General features: G+C 47.6%; 1 protein-coding gene across 2 annotated transcripts; it reads right to left on the reverse strand.

Annotated features, from left to right (window-relative positions):
• Positions 1-474: 474 nt before the first annotated feature.
• Hgsnat (heparan-alpha-glucosaminide N-acetyltransferase) lies at positions 475-26,867 on the reverse strand. 2 transcript variants are annotated; one of them, XM_050146769.1, is made up of 18 exons: positions 26,650-26,865; positions 23,270-23,385; positions 22,161-22,297; positions 21,632-21,753; positions 19,415-19,484; positions 15,722-15,791; positions 14,319-14,428; positions 13,399-13,475; positions 12,193-12,223; positions 9,742-9,902; positions 8,480-8,595; positions 7,090-7,211; positions 6,044-6,170; positions 4,526-4,612; positions 3,270-3,347; positions 1,897-1,967; positions 1,686-1,798; positions 475-1,138 (listed from the first exon to the last, which is right to left on the reverse strand). In XM_050146769.1, the coding sequence occupies exons 1-18, from the start codon at positions 26,849-26,851 to the stop codon at positions 957-959; spliced, it is 1,992 nt and encodes a 663-aa protein (XP_050002726.1). In that variant the 5' UTR covers positions 26,852-26,865; the 3' UTR covers positions 475-956. The 2 variants fall into 2 exon arrangements, with proteins under 2 accessions (XP_050002726.1, XP_050002725.1); XM_050146768.1 differs by lacking the exon at positions 475-1,138 and adding an exon at positions 1,258-1,504 and having other exon boundaries at positions 26,650-26,867.
• Between the last annotated feature and the right edge of the window lie 442 nt (positions 26,868-27,309).

The raw sequence follows: 27,309 nt of genomic DNA on the forward strand, positions 1-27,309 counted from the left end.
CTGCCAAGGGACCCCAGCTTATCACATCTAAACACTGGGGAGACCTGATGGAGCATGCCCATCCCTTTCCTTCCATGAATGAGGAACCAAAGCTCCGACAGGCCAGACGGCTGCCCTGCACCTTACACAGGAGGCAGCTCAGAGGATCACAGCGAGCTTCCTTCCTTGGATACATCTTTGGGTGCCTAGAGACGCCTAGTACCATCCAGAGATATGCCAGTGCAGACAGGCAGACAGACAGACAGCAGTAAATAGTAGGCTGGGCGGATGGGCACAGTGCAACAAGAGTAACCAACAATAATAAACCTACCTAGGCGTCTGTGTTTTCGGGGGGGGGGGGGGGGGGGGGGGGAGAAGCCGGTTGCTCTGGATAATGCATTCTGTTGGCTCATCAAAGCCTTGAAAATTACTTTGGCTTCCTAGAAACATTGAAGTGCATGCTATAAAACAAAATCAGACAAAATTATGACACAGTCCATTCAAAAAGCTTTATATAAGTCTCACAACAGAAACCGTGGTATTTTTGTTGGCATACATATACACAGGGGAAGGCAATTTTCAGGAAATAAGAACTGGTCCTTTGGGTTTTCTTGTGTTCTTTTTGTGGTTTGCTTGTCTGTGGTACAAAGATCAAATTGTCCAAGTTAGGAAAACATTCTACCTCTGAGTCAAACCCAGCACATTACAGAAGCAAAATGTCCATTGTAAACCCCTCCACACACATTCCAAAAATATCAATTTCATAGAAAATGAAGGAAAGGGCGAACATAACATTTCAAATATGTAAATATATAAGTAAAAATATACAGGCAGCTTTCTGATGGCTAAGCAAGTCAGTTCAGACACAGCTTCTGTAAGTACGTCCCTTTTGTGGGGAGGAGTCTTTTAATAAAGACAGTTCCGTCCTTCTCCCAGGGCCGCTGGGCTCCTCCAGCAAAGCCTATCAGGGAGTGCTGTCAGATTTTCCAGAAGATCTTCTTTTTATAGAGAACGTAGGCAATGAGCACCCAGACAGCAGTGGCGGCCATGTTCTGAATTAGATGCTCTTTGTGTGACTGGTCATCTTCCAGCTTCCACCGGAAGGGAAAGTAGTTCTCAAACACCTTGTGACCAACATACACCAGAATAGAATTCATCCCTTAGAGAGATCAGAACATGTCCAGATCAGTCATAGAATTCTTGAAATGAATTCAATAGAAAACATAAAGCACAGACTCGCATTATCACCCTAGCCCGGATAAGCGATGCATGGCTTAGATACTGAAGTGGAATAAGGGTATTTCTAAACTCTTAGGAATTAGGAGCATCGAGCTGGCTCAGCAGGTGGCATCTGCCACCAAGCCTGATGACCTCAGTTCTATCCTAAGAACCTCATGGTGGGAAGGATTAACTCCTGCAAGTTGTACCTGGCACCTGTGCGGCTGCGCGCGTGCTTGAAGTACAATCCTATTTCCTATTAAAAACAGTCTTGGGTCATATCCAGTGCTGCACCATTTCATACTGCCTGAAAACAACCAAAGTTTAGGCACTGACTCTTGAAACCAATGCATGTAAAAACGAGGCGGGGAGCTCTGAACAGGCCAGTGGCCTCCTGTGAGCTGGGGCAGCACAGCTCCTTCCTGGAAATGTGTCCCCAGGACAAAGGCTTCAGCTCTGAGCAAGCCCAGGGCCCCTGTGAGACTCACCTGGATAAAAGAACGGGGCTCCTGTCCACAGCCTCTTCACATCCACGACGGGGTACAGGACGAGCAGGATGAAGAAGGCAAAGCAGCTCAGCGTGGTGACGTACGAAATGGACCTACAGGGAGATAGTGAAGGAAGGCTGCCGCCCGCACCCCGGAACACCGGTGTCAGCATGAGGACTTACAGTAAGGAGACGCCCTCCACCGTGCTTACCAGAGGTTTTTGTTTATTGGAATAAAGCCTTCGTTTGCAGACAATTTTGTCAAAGCAATAGAAATAAGCCCCTGTGAAGAGAAGAAGATGTCAGAGATCTGTACTACAGTCTCAAGTCACAGTGCACTGGAGACAGCCACTAGCTACAGTGAGGACCGAGGTGTCACAGCTTTTACTCTGCCCTTTGAATTGGAAACCTACTGTGAGATGTGTAAGGAACATCTGACACATTATCCAAAACCCACTTTCCAGTGTTCTCAGAGTCTGAGAAGGTAAGTGAGGAACCACAGCGACTCCACAGGCAGCAAGGCGAGAATGTCCAGCTGGGTGCTTATCACGGTCTTAACTGGAGGCTCCTGTGTTTAAAACGATCGCTTGCCTGGTGTTTCCACTTTGATTCTCTCTCTCAATTTTCTGAGAGAAGGTTTCTCTGTGCAGCCCTGGTTGTCCTGGAACTTGTTCTGTAGACCAGACTGGCTTCGAACTTAAGATATCCTCCTGTCTCTGCTTTCCAAGTGCTCGGATTAGAGGTATGTACCACTGCCACTCAGCTAAATATCCATTTCTTTCTTTTTCATTTTATGTGCATTGGTGTTTTGCCTGCATATATGTCTGTGTAACGGGTTGGACCCTCTGGAACTGGAATTATAGACAGTAATGAGCTGCCATGTGGGTGCCAGGAATGGAACCTACATCCTCTGGGAGAGCAGCCAATACTCTTTACCACTGAGACATCTCTCCAGTCCCCTTTTAAGTTTTCTCTTTTGTTTCTGAGACAGGGTCTCACATATCCCAGACTGGCCTCAAACTCACTATGTAGCCAAGGTGGTCTTGGTGCCTCTGCCTCCTCATGATGGATTATAGACACATGCCACCACACCCAGTCTAAGGGGGTATAGGGGATGGGACTCGGGGCATCATGCATGCTACCTTCTACTGAGCTACAACTCACCCCGTGCCTAGTCTTCTTTCTGGTAAGGTTTCCCATGTAGAGCATCCCTACACATAGGACATCCCCTACACATAGAGCATCCCTACACAAAGAGCATCCCTACACGCAGAGCATCCCTACACGCAAAGCATCCCTACACGCAGAGCATCCCTTACATGCTTCCTCCAGCAGTCTTCACTTGAGTGACAGCAAATGCTCTTATTTATTTATTTACCTTAGTGGTAGACCATGTACCAGGCCCTGAGTTCCACACTCAGGGAGAAAATTAGATTGATTTTTTTAAAGACGTTATTCTGTGAATCCTGTCCTTCAAGTGAAATGCTCTCCATCACGCCGAGCCAGCAGCTGCCCGACATTTTATTTCCTCTTCATAAATGTCAGTCTTAGGAACACAACCGGGTGAGGAGGGCTGGTTACTTACAAGGACGCAGCACCAGGCAGCAAATCTCATCAGGATGGCTTTCGTCTGGTCCTTGTAATACAGGAGTATTTTTCCTGCCTGGAGGAGAAAACAGTACAGCCATGTTTCTTTCTCACCCATCAGCTCTGCTGTGCGGCACCTGGAGCTACCGTCACTTAGCATTCTCCTGGGCCTGCCGCACCCGCCTTTCCACCCTCCAGGCTGCTCCCTTCAGAGAAGGCTCCAATGCTGGGAGAGAGAACTTCGGGTAGAGACACTAGACCGCTCTGAATGATCACAGAGGCGCACAGGAGATAAGCCAAGAGGAACTAGATTTGACTTGGGCATAGACACGAATGCTCTGAAGCCTCTCACACAGCTGGCTGTGGATGGAAGCCCGTGTCTTTCCAACGTGAATACAGGGCTTCTCATCCCCAGGTGAAGGGTATTATGGATCTCTACCCTTGGGAATGTATGTTAGGCTTGATACAGCAAGTCCAGCATCTGCACCCTTCTGCGTACCATGTGTGGACACCGTGCCCGTCCCCTCCAGAGGATGCACTCTGGGAGAGACAGGCCATTGCTAGGAAAGGAGGAAACCTGTGAGCCCTTTGAACCTGGGCCTGAGAAACGAATGTCTGCTGTCTGTGAGTTAGCAGCCTCGGGCGTTTTGCTACAGCAATATAAACACGTGGGACACACGGGACAAGTGACACGGAGACCTCCCCACGTGACCATACATAAACACTCAGAACTCCAGGAGGAAATCATTCACGTGTCTGCTTTCATCTGTGACAGGGTCTTCTCAAACTTGAGTCCTCCTGCCTCAGCCTTCCAAGGGCAGGGATTAGAAATGTGGCCATTGCTGGGCATTGGTGGCACACAACTTTAATCTCAGCACTTGGGAGACTAATCCCTGAGGTTAGAGGCTTGCCAGGGCAGCTGGGGCTACACAGAGAAACCAAACCAAACAAACGAACGAACGAATGACTGAATGAATGAATGAGTGTGGCCGCCAATGGAACTCATTATCCACAAACTCCTGGGCTAAAATAAAGCCACAACCAGTAAGAATTTAGCTCCCAGAACGTAAGGATTCAGCCAGCTGTCTGAATTGCTGTTACCCCACCCTAGTGTACACAATCTTGATCCTAAACAGAATTTACCAGGGCAGCAGGGGACCTCCTTCAACTGCCTCACTAGAGTGAGGTGGTTCTGGTCACGCTGCCCGCAGTCCTCACAGTCAGCAAAGGGAAGCCCGATGAGAGAAACAATACCTGAACTCCTAAAAATGCCATCACGATGGAGTTGATAGTCCCTAAGATTCCTTCCGGGTCGTAGGCCACCTCAGTGTGATAAAGGACCTTAACAAAACAGATCAAGAGGGTGGCAGTCACTCTCTGAACACAAAAATGAACACAACTCTCAGACAGAACACAAACCTGAATACAACTTTTTGAGTTCCCTCCCTCCCTCCCTCCCTCCCTCCCTCCCTCCCTCCCTCCCTCCCTCCAGTCCTTCCTTTCTTGTTGCTCTGCTTTTTGCTTTAACAGCAGAAATTCATGGGCAGTTTATAGGTATCATAGGCAAAGTAAGCCATGATCCTGCTCGGCCACATTAGCAAGCCTGGCTGAATGCTGGACCACGTTTAACGAAATGCAAATGCCTAACAGGACAGGAATCACATGTTCATTCTGTCTCAGCCAACCCCACTGTCGCTTCAACAGCTCCCAACCTTCTCTGCAGGTAAATAACATTTAATAACACATTTGGAAAGGGGGAGTGGACCGGGGTGAGTGTATTCTTAACATTTAGAGGGCCCAGCCGGGCAGTGGTGGCGCACGCCTTTAATCCCAGCACTCGGGAGGCAGAGGCAGGCGGATCTCTGTGAGTTCGAGACCAGCCTGGTCTACAAGAGCTAGTTCCAGGACAGGCTCCAAAACCACTGAGTAACCCTGTCTCGAAAAACCAAAAAAACAAACAAAAAACAAAAAACAAAAAAAAAACCATTTAGAAGGCCCATGTTTTAATGTCTAGCACTCCAAAAAAATTAAAGTCCATTAAAACAAAACATTAGTATTTTTAATATAAAATGAGACTCTAGAACTTGGAAATGTACGCTGTATCCTCAACCACCGCAAGACCTGGAAGATTCATTCCCAGATATTAGAAATAGTAATTGCCAAAAGGTCTCAGTAAAGAACCTCGTCCTTGTCTAATCAGAGCCTCAAGGTGAAGGTACAGCTCACTGGGTCCTGAGCTTGATTCCAGCAACGTTAAACAAGAAAAGAGAAAGCGTGGGAACTTGTCTGCCTTTCCAAACCACTCCTGTGCTGGGGACAGTCCACATCCGAACAGGAACATGCCCCCCCCCCCTCATCCGCGCAGAAGAGCTCTCAATTGTCACTTCACTGCACTCACGAAGATTAACCACAGCCCTGAGGAGACCCAGCACAGCGCAGCTCCCTCAGGCGCATCCCTCACAGGGACTAACCAGTGGGGACGCCCCAGGCATATCCTGTATGTGCACATCCTGTATTCTAGTCCCTGCCTTCGGGAGTCCGGGGCTGGAAACCTAGAGAGCTGAATAAAATGCCAATTGTTTCATGTGGCCCCTTCTCTCTCCACAATCAAAGTGCCTTTCCCTACCAACAAACGGAGAACATCTGCCACAGGAAGCCAGCCAGTTTTCCAAATAACAATAACAACATTGTCCTTAGATGATCTGTGTCGAACTGGCTCGCTCTTCCTACTTCCCTAATTTCTGGTTCCAAGGAAAGGAAAGGCTCACGCACAGTGGAGGAGGGGTGCTGGTACAGATGATTGTCTCCCAGAAGTAGGCGGTCAATGTAGCCAGCGGCTCCTCCAGTACAGCGAGGGTACTTCCCCAAGTCCCCAATACCGCCAGGGCCAAGGTAGCCACTAAGGAAGTGAAAAGCACACTTAGTTGACAGGAACACAGAAGGGATAGTACTGAGCAGTGGCTAGCCATGCAGGACAGGCTCAAAGAGCCTCATGAAGAGCCTCATGCGCAAACAGGCCCACAAGAGCCCTGACCCCTAAACCCCTGTGAGCGGACAGCAGGGGTTCCTATCATTGGAAGGCACTTTCTACTCAGGGCGATGTAGGGACAACTCAGCCCTCCTCTCCATAGAAAGAAAGAGGAGAAAGTGCTATAGAACCTTACCTCTGATTCAACAGAAAGGAACTACCATGGCTCAGTCAGTAAAGTGCTTGCCTTGCAAGCATGAGGGCCTGAGTTTGATTCCCAGAACCCATGGAAAGAAAAAAAAAGTAAAAAGCAAATGGGGAGGGGAGGGAAAGGAAGTGGAGGGGAGAGGAAAGAAAAAGAAAAGAAAAGAAGAGAGAACATAAGCCTGCCAGCTAGCCAAGCCATGCATTGGGGCTGGAGAGATGGCTCAGTGGTTAAGAGCACAAGTTGCTCTTCCAGAGGACACAGGTTCGATGCCCAGAACCCACATGGAGGTTCTAATTCAAGGGATCTAATGCCTCCTTCTGGCCTCCTCAGGCACTGCACACATGACATGCAGAGACACATGCAGGCAACACACTCATACACATAAAATAATTTATTAAAAAAGAAAGCCATGCATGATGGCACACACTTGTAATACCAGCCGGGGAGAGGCGGAACAGGTGGATCCTTGGGGCTCATCGGTCAGTCTACTTGGCAAACTTTATGTCTCAAAAAGAAAGGGGGGGGATCGATGACTGCGGAATAAACGCACGTTCTCCAGCCTTCAGATGTGCATGCACACACACGTACACACGCAAACAAGAACACAGACACAAAGGGATTACCTGGCAAGGGGTCACTTACGTAGGGCACCCAGGGACAGGTAAAAAGAACGTCAAAGCCAGCCAAATGCTTTCAAGTATCAGAATGACGAGCCACTGGGGCCAGCTGGAAGTGATGTCCTGAAGAGAAAGGCAGCTTCTCTCCTGAGTGAGGCAAGAACAGCCCAGTGAGGCCACAGTGAACCTGGGAAATGCTAGTGACTGGGTTTTGACCTTTATAGTGGGATTTAAAAACTGATCTGACTAAGGAGATGGCTGAGCTGGAGTGTGAGGACCTCAATCCAAGCCCAGAACAAATGCAAAAGGGAAGGTGTGTGGCATGGCCCTGTAATCCTAACGCAGAGCCCTGAGCTCACTGGTCCAGCAAGCCTAGCCTACTGGGTTAGGCCCAGGCCAGCGAGAGACCCAATGTCAAAAAGAGAACATGCGGGCACCCAGGGTTGTTCCCTGGTCTGCACACGCAAGCACACGTATGAATGTGTGCACACACAAACTGATCTAACAACGTGAGGTACAGTGGCTCCCGAGAGGCGGAGGCAGACAGATATGGAGATGAAGGTCGATCTTCAGTAGCACAGCGAGTTTGAAGCCAGTCTAGGCTACATGAGGTCCTATCTAAAACCAAACCAAACCCAAAATCATCTACTATGTTTGATGATGTCGGATGCTCTAGCACTCTGAAGCATCGCAGTAAGACATTAGACATCTGTGGGCTGGAGGTTTAGCTCAGGTGGAACACTTGTCCAGCACACGTGAGACCCCGGGTTTAATCCCTAGCACTACAGCAGGAGAATAAGAAAATAACAGAGTGTACGGTGCAGTGGCACACACCTTCAATCCCAGCACTCAAGAGGCAGAGGCAAGTGGATGTCTGTGAGTTCTAAACCAACCTGGTCTACATAGTAGTGAGATCCTGTCTCATTGCCTCAAAACAAACAAACAAACAAACAAACAAACAAACACAAAAGGAAACAATTAATGGAAACAGAAAAAAAGCATTTCATTAGCAAAAGTACAATGGTACACTATGTACTATAAAAATCCAGAAAAAACAAATGAGCAGGATTGGAGTGCATGATATGTAATTTCCAAAGAATCAATTTTAAAAAGATACAGAAAAGAAAAAAAGAAAATCCAGGAAGTCATTCCATGAATTTCCCCTTTGTGTAAAGAATATGATTTGGGGGGGGGGGAGAGGAGGCGGGTAGGTCAGTAGGGGACCGTGGTTCCACACCAGGAACCCACTTAAAGGAGGGATGCCTAGGGCTCACTGGCCAAGAAGCCAAGCCTACTCTTATTCTAGGCCAATAAGAGACCCTGACTCAAAAAAGGTGAACAGCACCTGATAAATGACCCCCGAGGCTCCCCCCGACACACACACACACACACACACACACACACAAGGTTCTCACCAAGGTACAACTGTCAGGGATAGGCTTCGAGAAGATGAGCTCCAACACAGCGACCACAAAGTACGTCACTCCCAACCGCTGCAGGACACCGGGGATCCGCACCGTATCCCAAGACACTGCCAAAAACACAAGCCACTGAAGGCTAAGCTAGCACAACACGTCTTGCCCCAAGATAGCAGGGAAGACATATCTCTATTACTTGTAAGTGAAGTATCATAGCTCGGAAATACACATGGACTGAGGACACGGTGCCCTCTGTAAACAAACAGCCGGCCATCTTCACTCAGTAGGGGGATAAAGCAGGGACTCCCTGTGGCACTGAATCCAGCTCCCTGCCTTTACCTATCAGGAATATGGATATAACCCTCATGTCACTAAAAACACACAGACCAAACCCAGACCACTGTTCCCCCGGTTCAACCTATAGGTTATGGGCTACATTCTGGGGAAAGAACCGAGACCAAACCCTACAGGGTCCCCTGAGGTTGGGGGACCTCACATGGAATCCACTAAAATGAGATAATTCTATGGCTGGAGGTCCCCACAACCTGAGGAACTGTATTAAGGGGTCGCAGCATTGGGAAGATTGAGAACCACTGCTCTAAGTTCCCAGGCTTCCAGTAAAGGCCCTTACTGCCTGGGGGCTGGATTTGACTGATGTGTGAGTATCTGTTCCCCTTTGCCAGAGGCAAGGCGAACCCCTGGGACAGTAACTGCTGCCTTCCCCGTGTGCATCTGGTACAAAGCAAGGGGCTGACATCCTGTCTTCACCATCTGGTGTCACAGAAGCAATGACAAGACTCCCTTTCCCGGTAGCACAGCTGGCACACAGGGAAGAACAGATTCTCCCTGTCCATGGAACAAAATGACTGGCCGTTTGTTCCTCTGTCCCTGAATACCTGACCCAGAACAACACTTCGGCCCCACTCAGCCCGACTTTTCCTTTATATCACAGGAACCGGAGAGTCACAGAGCTGCTGCCCATGACTAAATTTCCAAGCTAAGTGGAACAGTGCTCAGCCATATACAAGTGGTACACACTCTTCTAAAAATTAGTCCTTTGGGAGGGATCCGGGTGGAAGGATTGCGTTAGATTACAACACGTGGGACTCAGAGGCAAAAAGCTTGCCTAGCATGTGCAAAGGGCCTGGGTTTGATCCCAAATGCTGGAGAGAGAGAGAGAGAGAGAGAGAGAGAGAGAGAGAAAATCTTTTCAGTAGTGCAACTTGAGTCTATATAAACAAAGGGGCAGAGATACGTACATGGACCAAGGCAATAGTTGGGGTTGACAACGATAATTCCTATACAGATTAGCAGGAAGCTTCTCCATGCGATTTTCCCCAGCAGTCTGAATTTGGAACATCCTCGTTGTAGGACAGAAGTCATTGACAAGAAAATTGAAGATCCCATAATAAATACAAACCTACAAAGAAAAAAAGGCTGTTGGTAGGTGGTCATTTCCAATTTTTATACATGCATCCTTCATTTCTTATAGGAGAGGTGACATGCTACCGTCTGCAGCAGCCAGGGACTGAAACAGCCTCAGCATACGGTAGGGGCGAGCACAGCCCTGCTGGAGGGACTTTTGACAGAACATCTCCAGTCCTGCTGCATGGGGAAAGATGGCTAATAGTAAGTGGGATTTCCATGGACAACCCTGCAAGCATTTATTAGAGAGGAGAGCTTATCAAACACTGACCCAAGGGGCTTGTGTTAACACACGGTCCAAGTCCTTCAGAAACAAAACATTCGAGTCTTTTAGAGACTCATTCCTTCTCCTGAAAGAATTCTCTCTCTCTCCTTCCCTCCCTCTCTCTGTATCCATTTGGTAGGAGTCACACAGATTTCCCGTTCCTTTCTTTAAACACGTAAAGTCTCCTTTAAAAAAAAAAAAAACAAAAACATTGAATTTGAGATGTCCACAGGCTCACGTGTTCAGCTGGTCGCCATCTGGTGGTGTTTTAGAGATCACGGGACCTCTGGACACCAGGCCTACTTGGCGAGCACAGGGCTGTAGGGTGGAGCTGGAGGACTAGAGCAGCCCCTGTTTCTGTCACCAGACTCTGCTTCCTGTTTTGCTGCCAAGTGTGAGCAAGCTGCCTCCTGCTCCCATTGCCACACAGCCGTGAGATAAGGTAACTTCTTCCTCTAAGCTGCTCCCGAGAGGTATTCTGTCCCATCGAGGAGAAAAGCAGCCAATACAAAACAACGGGATACTCTTCCTAGTTATTGGCTCAGGGCTAGGGAAAGGCGGCTTGCTCTGGCTGCCTCCCAGAGCCCCTGACTTTCCTTCCAGGATGTAGCTGTCTCACAGAGCAGTAATGGAGCAGCGCAGACAGTATGCTGAGGTCATCACCACATCTCGGTCAAACAACACTCGATCTATCCAAATCCTCTCAAAACACTGAACATTTCTCCCCAAACCTTGAGTCTATGATAGTCATAAAATGCCAGAGTCCCAACATGTGAACCGTACTCCCGGAACTGTCTCCAGTGACGGAGCACTAGAGTTCCTCAGAGCACTGGGGTAAACACATCATACAGGAAATACGCCTTGACAAGACCAGAATCCACTGGGGCAAACGTTTCTACTCTACTATCAAATTAGGTTTTAAGTCACAATTATCATTTCCTGCCATCTATTCATCCATATTCACAGACACCGGTTTACAGCACCTATTTTTAAGAAATATGATTTACACATATAGAACCTGCCTATAAATTCAGAACTTACGGTAGGAGTCCATCAAGTAGAAAATGTCTGTTCTAACAAGGTGTTTCGTATGAAAGCATTAATCTCTGGGGCTGAGACTACGGCGCGATGATAGAGCGCACCCTTAGCTCGCACAAGGTCTCAGTTTAAATCTCCAGCCCCATGCGAACACACAATGTCAACACCTTTCACGTACACATGGAGAAACATGATGTCAGGTATGAGAACTGTATGGTAACATAACTTATGCTAGGGCTTCACAACAAGCGCAGGCTCATGACCCAGAACTTTCAAAGACAAAGGGCAGGAGACCATCTGTGGAAGAGCTCGTGACAGGCAGTGGAGATGCAATATTATCACTTATGACTGCTGTCCTACTGTGTGCTCAGCCTGTCCACTTACTCTCCCTTTAGGAGAACAGTTGACAGCCAACCTTACTTGCTCTGGATTTCCCATGGTATCAACCTTACAGCCAAGGCAATGCATAGCTGTAATCTTAACTGGTCAACTCTTCCACACCTCTGGCCCAGAGAAAGTATGTGTATCATAGCCAAAAGCAGCGAATACAGAGGTTGAGAGCAACTTCCTACAATCTGCCATAAAGGTTGAAAGCAACCAGTTATGGACAGTGGTTGACAAACAATGGTGCTTACTGTCTGGGTCAGCTGGAGCCAGTGACGTCATCCCTTGTAGAACTCTACTAAAGAGTTCTGTAAAGTGTCCCCTCCCCTCCCCATTGGTGCTCTCTGTGCTGTTGGACAAATGCAGAGTGGAGACCTTTGTTAGGGAGACACACAGCACCCACAGACAGGCACAGGGACACACACAGCCTAGCAACAGACAGACAAGGAGCTGGGAGACGATGGAACGGGAGGTAGAGGTTGTGGTTCATGACTCCAAGGGGGAAGTGCTGTTCTCTCTGTCATTATCAGTAAGGTGTCATGGGTGACTGGCGTCAATCACTAATGTACATAACCCTCACGATAGACTGTCAGCTCACCAGGGGAAGACGAGGTCGGCCACAGTCAGTCCTGCAAAATGACGTGAGAACAAACGTAAGAAGGAGGACGCTAGAATAAAACACCTCCCAGTTCCAAAACTTGTATACACTGCATTTTTACACAGAAAGTACAACAGACAGCCAGGAGCCACATAAGGCACTGGACCCGAGGCTGGGAGGGTTCCCTGTAAACCACTCACACTAGGAGTCTGTGGACGAGTCTGTACAGTAGTACTAGTCAAAACCTATTCTCTGCTTCCACTGGGAGACAGTGTCCACTCCCTGTCTCCCAGCAGAATGTCCAACAGGGAACATAGAGAAACCATTCAGTCACACAAGAGAGAAGCTGGTCTTAGGTATGAACAGGAGAAGGGGCTCTTGTTCTACATTGTTCTGTTAACTTTATTATGTATGTATGGGGAGGCAAGTGTAGAGGTCAGAGACAACGTACAGGAGTCTCTTTCCACACTGTGGATTGAGCGCAGGTTGGCAGCCAGCACCTTTACCTGCCGAGCTGCTTTGCAAACACATGAATCTTGTCTTACACTTGACCACAGACCAGACCACAGCCACTGCAGGTCTGAGTACCGAGCTGCCTCAGCTGCAGACTCTACCATCCATACATGGAACCTGGGTGCCAGTGGTCAAACACAATGAACTCTCTTCTAGAGGCTTCCCCAGACTTTTACAGAATAAAAAAAATTCTGCAATTATATTTTAGAATTATATTGTAAAAAAAATATTTATTTTTACAAAAATAAAAATATTCTGTCTGGCCAAAATAAAGGCAACTGAAAGTTCTCAAGAGTCCATGTCTGTAACGATCAGGTAGTCTGTGATTCTCCTGGTTCCAGCAACTACACACCCAGGTTTATAGCTATTATCAATGGCCACTCAGACTTGTCTTCATAAGTTGCACCCCAAGAAAGATATAAGTCTTAGAAGGCAGAGTCCCCAAGAACACAGTAGCCCTACAATGATCGTGTAAAACCAAGTCTTTTTCACTTCCTGTGGAGACCTGTCGTCTCATAGCAGAAAAATCCAGTCTCTGCTTCCTTACAGAGAATCTCTCTAGCTCCACGGGAGAACAAAACTCGAGGGCCCCTGAGTAAGCTAGGGTGGGAGGGCCCTGGTGGACAGCCCACAGGAAATGCTGTGTCATCCTCCGGTCTCTCTGGGGGTCAGGCTGGGGCACCAGTAACTTACCATTCCAGCTGGAATGCTTGAAGTACCAATACTTTCCTCCGCCATAGTTGACGAAGACCATGAGGATGAGGGCTAGCCTATAAGGTAAACAAAGGGGGGCGGTGTTGACACAACCCCTGAAGGACAGACGCTTTCACACAAAGGGTGTCACATGATAATGTGACTCTACAGAGCAGCTGTCGGCACAAGTAGACAAGTTAAGATACAATTATCTGGTGCTCACTATGAGAGGCCACACGAGAATGCTCGGCCACCAACATTTCTAACACAGTATCTCAAGAGAAATTTACACTTGGGCTGACCATATGGCTCAGCTGGTAAAGACACTACAGGCCTAAAGACCACAGCCCCCATGGTAGAAGGGGAGGATTAACTCCTGTAAATGGCCTCTCACTCTGTCTGCTGGCAGAGTAGTCGCGAAGGGCTAGACGCAGCCATGGGCTGGCGTGCCTTCCGAGCTGGCAGTGTGGCCTAAACAGAGCACCCTGCCCAGACCACTGAACATACTAGCAGAAACTGGCGGAAACTGGTTCTGGCTGTGTTCCTCCTCTCTTCTCTCTCCACCTCACGGTGACCCTGACTTTTGTTTTACTTTTCTTGTTTGCTTTCTGTGGTACTGGGGAATGACCTCTGAGCCAAGCACAAGCTAAGCCAGTGGTTTGCCCATACTCCGGCCCTTGACATGACAGAGAGGATGCAGACAGTATATTATTTTTTTGTCTTTTTGATAAAAGGTCTTATTAGCTTTCCCAGGCTGGCTTTGAATTCTCAGCAGTCCTTTTGCCTCAGCCTCCTGGGTGCCGAATGCAACACCACACCAGTAAACACGTAAAATACCTTAAACTAAAAATGGGCTTGTGTATAACTACAAAATCTGACATAGACCCGTCCGCACCCACCACATGATGAGCCCTACTTACCCCCTGAATGTGTCCACGCATCGGAGACGGTAAGGCGAGGCAGGCATGCGTCGTGTTTCTGGTTGACAGTCATCACTGAGGGGGTCTGCTCTGCTTGGGGATCCTAGCTCCTTCCAAACAAACAGAGAAAGACATGGTACTTAACAAGGCTCAGGAACAGGAATTATTTGGTATTCCAGCACAGAAATCAGAGAGGAAATGTAAGGATAACTTTGGGACAATAATTTGGTTTTGTAAAGTTCCCATTGAGATTTTATTCTCTGCCCTTTGTGGAGTTTGCTGGTAGTCGTGTTGACAGTGACACAAAAAAATGGGTCTGGGGCTGAGGGTGTAACTCAGTGTCTGAGTGCTCACCTACCATTTGAGAGCCATGTGTTCAGGCCCCTGCACCAAAAAGTCAGGTGTGAACTGGTTCTTAGTTAGTCCAGAACCGATATGAAAATAAACACGCTCCTGAGAATTCATTAGTCCAAATATAACAGCATATCTGGTCATTACAATGGCCATCAACATTTACACATTTAATTCTGATGTTTCGGCTCATTTATTTTCAAATAGGTCTGGCTGCTGAGTGAAAAACTGTACATCTTAAGGCAGCCCAGATTTCTACCCTTACTGAGAAAGAGAGGGGAGAGGGTACGGGCCCTCCACAGAAGACGAGGACAAGGCTGCTCTTTATTAAGGACAAGTTGGGGGCTAGCAAGAAGACCGTGCCTGAAGTGCCTGCTGCACAGGCCTCATAATAGAGCCCACAGCAGAAGGAGACAATTTACTCCCACAGGTTGTCTCCTGAGCTCTACACGCAGGCCACAGCAATGCATGCACACACCCGTGTGTCTCTCTCATACACATATGTTAACAAATAAGCAATAAAATAAAAATACAAAAATAGATGTGAGAGGACTGTCCCATCCGGAAAGACGCTTGTCTAGCATATCTGGTTCCCTGCCCCATCACCAACAGGATGAGGTCTGCCTGCAATCTCAGCCCTCAGGAGGTGGACAAGAGGAGGATCAGGAGTTCAAGGCTATCCTTAGCTATATCCTACACAGTAAGTTAGAGGTCAGCTTTAGCTATATGTGAGCCTGTCTCCAAGAAAGAGAGAGGGAGGAAGGAGAGAGAGAGAGAGAAAGGAAGGAAGCATGTAAGCAAGCAAGCATGCAGGGAATGCGGCCTGCACTGATAATCCCAGCAGACAGGAGGAATTCAGGTCCTGGCCAGGAATGTTGCAGCATGTAGTCAGTGTAGCATACACACAGAGAAATCATTCAGAACATACAGCCTGACTTTCCACAATATAATTGAAATGCATGAAGCGGGACAATGATGCTCACTGAAAGGGAAATTATAAATTCAAATCCAGAATACCTCCCAGACAACACATGCAAACTCGAATAACTCACAGAATTGATGAGGCGGTCAGTTTCTCGAGAAGTTATTGCCTTAGAAATGCAATTATTGAAGTCTTCCAAACTGTATTAAAAAAAGCTCCCATTAGTTTTTTTTTTCTTGAATGGTAATATTTTCAAAATGACTAGCTACTGGAATAAAATTTAAGTTTCATAAGCATCATCAAAGTTCTTTTAGAAATGGCAAAACACAGAGTAGAGTCTGTGGTCGCCTCGTCAGTAAGAACAATGGTGACAACTCAAAGAGCTGTGAAAATCTCATGAAACCAGGCTTCTTACTGCCATGAAAATCAGAAGAGCACATGGCAACAACCATGACCATTCAATTAGGAATGACTCAAAAGAACACATAAGAAATAGCGAGCACATATAAAAAGCAAAAAGCACCCTTTGTGTGATTGTAACCACACACACACACACACACACACACACACACTGAGCATGCTGGAGACAGCATCCATTGGCAAGTCTTTTATTTGTATGGTTGACCTAATTTAAAAATTAAATTCATCTACATGGTTGACAAAAGAGTAAGTACATTCATTGATGTTCTTTAAGATGAGGTCTCTACTTGGGTATAAATCTTTGCAAAGATCTCCAGCTCACAAGACAGCTCACTAAGTAAAGATGTTTGCCACCAAGGCTGGCAACCTGAGTTTGATCTCAGGAACCCATAAGGTAGGAAAGAACTGATTCCCAAGAGACGTCCTCTGACCTCCACACGTGTATGCCCCGCCATACACACATAAACACACATTAAAAAAAAAAAAAAAAAACAGAATATCTTGCCAGGCATGGTGTTGCATGCCTTTAATCCCAGCACTTGGGAGGCAGAGGAGGATGGATCTCTGAGTTCAAGGCCAGGGCAAACTACACAGAGAGGTCCTGGACAGCCAGGGATACACTGAGAAACTCTGTCTTGAAAAACAAAAAAACCCCAAAAGAACCTAAAAGTTATATCTCAGCTTGCTTTCAAACAAAGCCACCCATATGCTTTGATAAACACAATGAGTCACTGAGCTTCAAATATCCACACGTGGGCAATCTCACTTCCCCTAACTTCCCCCCTGACTCATTGCCTTTCCGTACTGTAAAGAAAGCCCGGGCACGAAACCACCTGATCCATAAACACTGTTCTGTCTCTAAACACAACCACAATATTATCATAGTCTAATCTGCTTTCTTAAGTTTATTTATGATGTGGATGGGCATGTACCATGTGTGGAAGTCAGAGGTCAGCTTGCCGGAGTTGGTTCTCTCCTTTCATGTGGAACCGGGTTGGGTCAGGTCGTCAGGCAGTGACAAGTGCCCTCGTGCAGGCCTTTCCCAGCACTGCAATTCAAATGACAGCAATGTTCCTTGCTATCTTCACACAGCCAGCTCAGTCTGCGGGCTGGTAGATGTTCTTTACACTTCAAATGTTCAAACCAGGTCCACACAAAATCCACATAGCCCATGCTTCCACTTGTAACACCTCTTACAAACCAGGACCATTTCCAGTCCACAAAGCCCTGCCCGCATCACCGCTGTGTGAAACATTAACACAGACACATTCGAGGAAGTGCCAAAGCAGAGAGGCTGAAACACTTAAAAGTAAATAGACACTTGTCTTTGTTTCTTCTCCAAGAGAAGGGGGACATCATTCTTGGCCTGTAAAACGTCCTTAAGTTACACAGGTATGCTGGGAAACCACAGAGCAAGGGGTGGCCTTTAGCTCCCCTCCGCCAGAGCACTGAGCTCACCCCTCTGCAGGAGAGGTAAAGATTAGTCCAATTACACAGGGCCAAGATGGCAAGATGAACGGCTCCTTCCTGCAAAAACCTCATTCCAGCTGTTACTATGGAGCAAAGGGACAGAGCCAGGCACACGCAGAGCACCAAGAGAGAGCACACTGCAACAGTTGAACAGCATGTCCATCTCAGCAGAGACTGACAAGCCAACACCTGGCTCCAAAGAAATGAAACCGCAAGGCTTCTGTTTTCTTCCCGGAAGCTGCTGCATCAAATCGTCATGCCCAAGCAGCAAGTGACTCTTACCAATATAAGGTCAGGTTTCCGAGACATGGGATGAAACGATTTCAAAAGCTCACAAAGTTAGGTCAGAATATATAAGCTCCCTCCAGGCAGCCAAACTAAGGTTATATTTTCATACTTCCAATTGAGCTGCATTCAGCCAATAGCTAGGCAGGAGATATAGGTGGGAGTTTCAGGGAGAGAAAGGAAGAGGAGGAAGAATTCAGGGGCACGAGACACCAGGAGACACAGAGAAGAAACAGGAGGTACAAGATGAAAAAGAGACAATACCAGGAGATAGAACGTAGATGAATACAAATGGCCTAATTTAAGTTATAAGAGCTAGTTAGGAACAAGCCCATGCTACAGGCCAAGCTTTCATAATTAGTAAGAAGTCTCGGTGTCATTATTTGGGAGCTGGCTAACAGGACAGAGAGAGACTCGTTACAGAACACAGCTTCCTAATGAAGTCTGTGGTCCTTCAGGAGACCCAAGACCCTAAGGGATGAACATCTGAGAATACAGTCTCTCTCTTCCTGCTGTCTGTCCTTCCTTCCTAGACCAGTTCCACTATGGAGTCAAGGCTGGCTCAGAACCCAAACTCCAAATCCCCTTCCCTCTACCATCCGACTGCTGGGACGACCATCATTCTTCTTCTTCCCTTTAAAACATGAACTTTCCTTTACAGCTGATTAAAGGGCAGAGAGATGGCTTGGCAATAAAGAATGCATATTGTTCTTAAAGAAGACCTGGGTTTGGGTCCCAGCACCTACATAGGGTGGCTCACAACTACCTTGACTCCAGCTCCAGGGGATCCAATGCCTCTGGTCTCTGTGGACACGGACAGACGGATGGATGGACGGACACACACACACACACCCCTCTGGCCTCTGTGCTCTCTCTCTCTCTCTCTCTCTCTCTCTCTCTCTCTCTCTCTTTTTCTCTGTCTCTCTCTCTCTCACACACACACACGGACACAGAGAAAGAGACAAAAATAGACAGACACACAGAGAGACAGACACATACAAACACATACAGATTACTTTTTAAAAGTAAATTAAATCTTCAACTTGATTTAACCAGCCTGTTTGGTTTATTGAGTTTGTTCTATTTTTTTTGTCTGGTCTACTGGTTCACTTGCCAGGATCACTGTTAACCAGGCAGAGAAGGCCAAATGCCCTCTCCTCCAATCAGATGCTTCTGCCCATAGGAAAAGGAATCCACACTGAGGTCCTAAGTGACATGGTGCCCTTGTGTGGACTTTGGCCCCCAGACTCCTGAGCTAATGGGAAGCAGAGGAAGATGTAGTGGAGGGGTGGAGAAGAAACCAGTGTGGCAACCTTCTAAAACTCAATCCAAGAGATTCTTTAGGAACTAAACATTTCTCAAATATCTCCATCTTCAGCCATGTTGGGAGAATAAAGGCAAAGACCCGTTTGCACACTTGTGAGCATGCCCTACAGTCAGAGACATTACAGTCTGCTCGGATGCCAGGACTGGAACAGACATGGCAGATGCACAAACGCCTGCTGAACAAATACTAACAGTCATCTGTGTGCCTGCTTTTGGTGACTGTCCTGAGGTGGAAGAGCAGCCAACGGAGGGCCAAATTACCCTTTCTGGGTATACTATTTCTGGGCTTTGTTTCCCGGTCATGTTCTCCTCAACAACTTACCTCAGTAAGAACCTCAGGAAAGATATCGCGATGATGAGGGCTAGACCAACAAGGAATGCAATGCTCACAGCTATAAAATAAGAAAACATTATCTTCAAAATGTCATCATAAGTATCAAAGCTGCTGGGGCGTCACATTGCCCTGTCAGTGACAGCTGGAAGCAAAATGAGCAAAGCTCACACTCCTATGCTAAACGCTGTATAAACAATTAAGAACGAAGCATGCAGGAGCATTGCATGACACGCTCACAACGCATCCATCACTCAGTTCCTGGATGATTGATTACTATCATCAAAAGACCATCTCCCTCGGAGCTGGGAACGCAGCTCAGTGGTGGAGCACTGACCTTGCATTTTCAAGCACTTGGGTTCTATCTTCAGCAAAACAAAAACGGAATTGCAAGGTTTCATCTATTGAGTTCCTTCTTGTTTATTTCATCCCTATGTACTTCACTGTGTTCATAAGACATGCATCCTGCAGACGGTCTGGTGACCCCGTGTGTCCCCTGTCGTATCACACAACAGGGTCAGTCCACTAAACAACCAGTTCTCAAAACCATCAAGGTCATGAACGACAAAGCAAGGCCAAGAGGACACTGACAAGGCAGTTTTGTCAACTGAATGCAACGTGGGATCCTAGACCAGCTCCTGAGTGAGAGCAGCGACACCAGGGGAAATGGCTCAGCAATAAATGCCCTTGCCACCAAGCCTGCAACCCGAGTTCCAACCCCAGGAACAACAAGAAGAGAACAAAAGCCCCAAATTGTCTTTGACTCCACAACATGTGGACGGTGGAACCAACCACAGAATAAATAAACAAATGTATGTTAAAAAAGACAACTTGAGACGTTTAAACGTGTATAGATCAGGGCTGTGTAAATGTTAAGCCCCTGGCCCCAATGATTATACACAGGGTAATTATAGTATGATTATACAGTTTAAGGACATACACACAGCTAGATAAAGGGTGTTCAGAAACTTTCTGTAACATTTCTGTAAACCTAAAACTTCTTCACAAACAGTCTCATGCAAAGCTACAACTCTTTCATACTGAGGAGGCACCGCCTATAACTGACCACGTGACATACACACACACTGAGGAGGCACCTGCAGCTGACCGTGTGACAGAGACACGCTAAGCTTGCAAGAGCCTGTCTATCTGGTGTCACAGCACACAGTGGCTTCCAGGTCCAGGCTCAGCCACAAGCACCGTTGCCTGCTGAGCCATCTCAATGGCCCTCAACAGACAACTTTAAGTTACCATCCATATTAAGGGCTTCTGTTACTGCAAAGCCAACTTAAGCATTATGCTTATTTTCCTCTTCTTTGTTTCATAATAACCCTGCAGTTTTTATACTTTTTACACATTAGTTTTTCATCAGTAACACTTATTAAGTTTTAACTGTGTTTACATTTAATTTTGGTGTATACATACGTGTGCTGCACTGTGCGTGTGCGGAGGTCGGAGGCCAGCTTGCAGGAGTCTGGTCTCTCCTACCATGTGAGCTCCAGGGGACTGAACTTGGACCCTCAGGCTTGGTGGCAAGGGCTTTAACTGCTGAGCCATCTTGCTGGGCCTCATTACTCTTTTAACTCTGTGGGCTGCCCACAATGCTCCCTTGGTAAGGGCTCTACATTCTTTTGAGATAACGTCACTCTTAGCTCTCTGTGAAAAGAACTTACTAATGACACGAAGGTCCCCGGTTGTTCTTTAAAGAGTATCACACACAGTAATATATAGAGAGGGCTCGGGGTGACAGATGCTCTACCATGGAGCTGTGAGACAATGAAGGATGTCCCTTACTCTGAGGGGACCTCAGGAGCCGTCAGTGTCAAGGCTCCCAGGAAACACTATGCATGCCCTAACCCCCCAAACAGAAAGTTAACTGCCCTATTTCTAGCTTCTTTCCACGTGTGCTTAAACCTAGCGATATCAAAATACAGAGCTATATCACGTAATTTTCTTCGTATGTATCTATGACATAGCAAAGCCACCAAATGGGATTGGAGGTATAGAATACATGCTTTAGCATGGGTGAGGTCCTGATTTTAATCCCCAGCACCAAAAATCAACTCCAACTGTGCCACAAATGAATGGTAGTGGTAATACATAATCCATGTTTTAAATGAATGACCACGTCATGAAGTGTCAGATGCAAGGAGACCGAAAACTTTGAAAATACGAACTTAAGAAAACAACGAAGAAGCATATACGTACGAAGGTTACTGTCGACTGGATTCTCATTGACAACTAGGTCACAGGCGACTTCACTGGCACCAGGGGAAGCATGCTGGACCAAAAGGGAATAGTTCCCAAATTCTCCAAATTTGTATTCCAGCCTAAAAAGAGCAGGCAAAATGAAGGCCAATGGTTACACGTGGAAATAAGTGGAAATAAATAACTAGGCTAGTGGTTCTCAACCTATGGGTCAAGACCCTAGGGGGTTGAATATCAGTTATCCAGCATATCAGACATTGATAAACAACTCTTAACAGCAGCAAAATTACAGTTATAAAGTAGGAACAAAATAGTTTTATGGTTGGGGGTCACCACAACATGAGGAACTGTGTTAAGAAGGTTGAGAACCACTTGAGCTAGACTCTGTTAACACCATCAACAAGGAACGATATAAATTCAGGAAGATTAAAAAAATATTTTAAAGAGAAGAAAAGCAAAACCATGCAGGAAAAAAAAAAAAAAAAAGGAAAAGCAGACTCAAGTTAGACCACAACGAGCAGGCACGGACCTGCAAGCTGCAGTCTCTCCCTGGGTGTAATTGACTTGTAGGATGGACCCGTGCTGGGTGCTCACGGAGACGGCCGCAACGCTTGGCTTCGCAGGTTTGCCACTGTGAGAGACGTTTGCCAGAGGCTGGAAGGTGCACTGTGGAGACAAAGCCAGCAGGCACAGTGTCAGGGTGTTCTCATTCTCAGACTAGGAGCTGCTGTCATTTGGCAGGGCCCTGAGCCGTTAGGCAGGAGCCTTCCCATAAACTGTACCTCTCGTCCTGTTCAGGGTCTTCAAAGTCTCTCAGTGGTTGGGGGACACGATATCCAAGAGAAAAAAATCCTAGCTCTTCCTTGTACTTTAAAAACTTAAACTGCAGTAATGCAGATAAAATTTGCCCATTTTATATTAAAATAATGACTGCCATGATGGAATTGAACAATCTTTATGTATAGGTAATCTTTTCAAAAGTTAATAAATACGGCCTACTTTAAATCTTGCATTCTATTGTTTCAATATTATTTAACCAATTTACAGGATCCTATTTTACATATTTCTATTTACTGCACATATGTCACCAACTATAAGAACCATGGATATTTATGTCTTCCAGGATTTTCTACTGTAGCTTTACATTTTTGTCATATAAATTTATTGTTTTAAAATATCTACCCATGCCGGGCGGTGGTGGCGCAAGCCTTTAATCCCAGCACTTGGGAGGCAGAGGCAGGCAGATCTCTGTGAGTTCAAGACCAGCCTGATCTACAAGAGCTAGTTCCAGGACAGGCTCCAAAACCAGAAAAACCCTGTCTCGAAAAACCAAAAAAAAAAAAAAATCTACCCATGAGGTTCTTACTCCTTTAAATTCTTTCCTTAATGTAAATTTCCAAAAGCGAAATTACTGGATAAGAATCGTCTTAGCCAGTGGTGGTGTTGGCAGCAGGGCACATGAATCACTGCCAAACATTCTCCCTTGATCATATTCCATCTAGTTCTTTACTATAAACTATTTTTGTTTCCTTGCCTGTAAATCTGAAGGGAACAAGAAAAGGGCTTAGACATCAGAACGCTGGAAGGGTGTACCACACAAGGCCTGAAGCGAATGGAGAGGATGCAGACAATACGCACTTGGTAACAGGACTCAGATTTCCAGTAGACCGTTAGGCTTGTTCCCGACAGTTCATTGTGGATGAGAAGTAGAGCCTGATCCATCTTCAGCTCCACAGGCCTCTTCTCATCTACATCTGACAAGGATCGGAAAGAAAAGTTACAAAACAAAAGAACCAAAAACCCAGAGCACCAGAGGGAGACACAAAAGAGCACAGCATCCGTGCTTCACAAATACCTACAGGCTGGAGCATGTGCGGTCTTCAGCCCAGTGCCCCGTGACCTGTGTGCAATGCCACACGCAGAGGCCCTTTGCACAGATGGTTCAGCTACAACTGAGGTCCCGTCAGCACCATTCCCATCCAGGGTGTGAGGACTGTCTGAGGAGGTAACACTCACTGAATAATACGGAGGTCATGAGCTAGGCTCTTTTCTGTTTTGCAGAAGAACAAAGCTCACAGCTTTTGCCCCTGCCCAGGGCCACAGCTCTCCAATGAAATCACTAATCTGAACCAAGAGTCTATTATTCCCACGTCTAGACTTTACCACATTAGTTATGAGCTCAGCCTCCGCAAATTGTTACAAATGCAGACTGCAGCTCTACCTCTCCGAGGAGGCAACAAGGGACATCAAAGGCTGGAGAGGTGGCTCAGCCATTAAGAGCACTAGCTGCTCTTCCAGAGGACACAAGTTGGACTCCCAACACCCATATGGCAATACACAACCATCCGTAACTGCAGTTTCAGGATATCCGACACCCTCTTCTGGCCTCTGCAAGTACCAGGCATGCACATGGTGCAGAGACATATACACAGACAAGACACCCATACATATAAACATTACATGAGGAGACACCAAGATACAGATGTGTATGAAAACAATGGCAGGCAAGACCATCACCCTCCATGTCCAGCCCAGTGACCTCACTGAGACTATCACGGCCAAGATCCAGTCATGGCGCCCAACCTGACCACCGGGTCTCGATACGCAGCAACGGCAGCCGGAGCGTGACCTCACACTCTTGGCCCACGCAGTCTAGAAACAGTCCAGCCTGCACCGACTGCTGCACTTCCATGGAGGCATCAGCCGGCTCTCCCAGAAGCAAAACTGATGAGAAGACCGGCCCCAAGTGCTACTCCTACCTGCAACAGCTGTGTGCTGTTGCCTCTCCTTCAGCCTCCAACCCAAGGCCAAGCAAAGCCAAGGGCAGCTGCCAGGCCTCCATTCTTGGGACCCCAATAATGTAACGAAGTCCCACTTACACTGACAGGAGCAGTAAAAGAAACAGGTAAATGCAGGTAAATGCAGGCGCAGCCCTCCCTCCCAGCTCACATAAGCAGGTGGGCAAGGCTCCTGGGAGGTTCTGACTCCTAATATTCTAGACCTCTTCTACCTCCTCATTCTGGTGGGGGACTCTGAATCTCCAGATCTGAAGGGCGGAAACTCTCTGCTTTCACATTCGACAAGGGGTCCAGGTCACGGCGTGCTAGGTGGGCACAAAGATGGTAATCATTTAGGGACTGGGGTGGCTCCTCCCCTCACCATGTAGGCTTCAGGGCAGGGACCCCACTCGAGCAGTCAGGTTTGACAACACACTTCAGTGCTGGGACATTCTGAGCCTTGTGTGTTATTCTTTAAACAAAGTACCCAGAGAATGAACTTTCATGAGTGAGGTTTCCCCTCCAAAATAGTCTTTTGCAGACTGTGCAATTCCAGTCCTATTTAAGTGGGGCCGGCAGTGACTCTCTCACTTGTGCCACATCCCAAAAGTCTTAGATATTAGTGTCCTCCTCCCCTATACCCCCAGGTGGGGTTTCTCTGCATTGCCGTGGTTGGCCTTGAACTGTCGGCTTCAGGGATCCTTCTGCTTCAGTCTCCCAAAGAGCTGGGGCTCCAGGGAGGCACCACTGTGAGACCTAGGTAAATCAACCAACTGGCTGAAGGTCACGAGCTGCTTGCTAGCTGGCAGGTCTAAGTGGAGGTCAGTCAGCTAAGGCCTAGGTTACCACACTTCCGGGGAGGAAGTGTATCTGCTCGGCCATCTCTGTTCTCAATCGGCCTTTGGATTTCTCCCTCACTTTCCAGCTGATAAATAGAAAACAGAGCTTTGAACCTGTGATTGGCTGCATGACTGTGTTCCTATCCTTTGATTGGCTGCATGACTGTGTTCCTATCCTGTGATTGGCTGCATGACTGTTTTCCTAGCCTATGATTGGCTGGAATACTTATTTAATCCCTCTCCTAAACACAGGTAGCCTTGGGTTTGCTTGCTTGTTTTATCTTTGTCATTTTTTTTTTTTTTTTTCATTTTTTCCTGATAACTTCTTGAAGTGCGTTTGGATGCCTTGCATGCATGCATGTATATATACCACACGAGTACCTGGTGCCCCAAAAAAGCCAGAAAACAGCATCAGAATCCTGAAAACTTGAGTCATATATGGCTGTGAGCTGTCATATGGATGCTGGGAATCGAACCTGGGTCGTGGAAGAACTGCCAGTTAGTTCACCTGGAGACATCTCTACACACCATATTTGACGATCTTCCTTTTCGAGTTTAGTGTAATCCCCTGTGCACCTGTTCATCTTTTCTCTATCATTTCAGCATCCCTTGATGGTTGGAACGACTATACTTCTTTTTCTTCGTCCTGAGTGGTGCTTCGATTTCCCTTGTGGATTCTAGACTTGCAAAGTTCTTGCCATTGATACTATGGTAGTCAGGACTATACAGAATCCCTCAGGCCTAGCTGAACATCAGAACTGCCTGGGAAGCTTCAAAAAGAACAGCAACAACAAGTTCAAACACCCTGACCAGACTCCAAACTCAGCATGATTTTTTAAAAATCGCTCCTCCCAACGACAAGCCTAAAACCCTGAATTCTTACACCTTTCTTTGTACTTCTTTGCATTACTTCAATGTGTTTTTAAAGTTTGGAAGGAGGAGGAGTGTGTTTCTCACAGAAGCCACATCCAAGTTCTGAGCCGGAAAAGGGGGTGGACGGTGGGAAAGAGGCAGGCGACACACCGCGCAGGATGATAGGCCCTACCTTATACAATGCGCAAAGGGGGTTTGTACACCTGCCTCAGTCCCTGAGCCAAACTAGCTTCGACAGGAGTTTGTGGAACGGTGTTGCAGGACCCTGGAACCTTGGGGTCGAGGGAACTCCCAGAATTCCTTTTTTCCCCCCACCCCTTCCCCTGGTGAACTCGGAAGCCGGACTGAACACCCAACCCGGGCGCCCGCGAACTGAACCTGGGAAACCAGGCCGGCCCGGGCTCCCGGGTTGAAGCTCCCGCTGCAGCCCACCCCAGAGTGGACCCGGCGCCTTGCTCAGGTCCTGTGCCCCGGGGTCGTCCCGGGCAGGCCCACGCACGGTCCCCCCCCAGCCCGCACGGCCGCTCACCTGGCTCCGCCCGGCGGCCGGGGGCGAGCAGCGTGGCGCTGAGCACCGAGCCGGCCAGCAGCAGCGCGACCAGCGCCGGGCCCGCGCCCATGCCGCCTGTCGCCTCCCTCGGGGAGCTGCGCTCCTCTGTCACCGCTGCCGAGCCGCGCTCCTTCGCCCGGCGCCTGCGCGAGCTCGACCGGCCCGTCAGCGCCCGCTCCATGGCGTCACCGCGGCTGTCCCGCTCGGGAAGGCGGGGCTGCGCCGCCACAGACCCCGCCTCCTGCCTCCCTAAGCCCCGCCCCGCCCCGTGGGAAAGTGTGTGCCTAGACCTAGCACCGCAGAGTGCGTCCTGATTGTTTTCTACCCTCTGCACAGTGTTTTCCAGTGGAGAGAAACATCCAGAAGAGTGGTCTTTGCTTCCGCAGTTATTCACCCTCACCACTTTCCTGACCGACATTCTAAATTCTTACACCCTAGCCTTTTAACGAGCCCCTGTCCATGTAGAAGATTCCTGCGTAATGAACAAGACTGAAGAGCTTCCCTCTCACACGCTCTAGGCATTCACTACATAGAGGGAAGGATACATCCCCTAAACGGTCTTCTGTTTCTGGCACGGTGAAGAGGCTGCTACCAATCTTCTGTGGACGTTAAAGGTGCGCAGGGATGACGACCCTGCAG

Source organism: Alexandromys fortis, unplaced genomic scaffold (genome assembly GCF_014885135.2).
Source record: "Alexandromys fortis isolate MF-2015 unplaced genomic scaffold, M_Fortis_MF-2015_v1.1 scaffold_55, whole genome shotgun sequence".
In the NCBI taxonomy this organism is placed as follows: domain Eukaryota; kingdom Metazoa; phylum Chordata; class Mammalia; order Rodentia; family Cricetidae; genus Alexandromys; species Alexandromys fortis.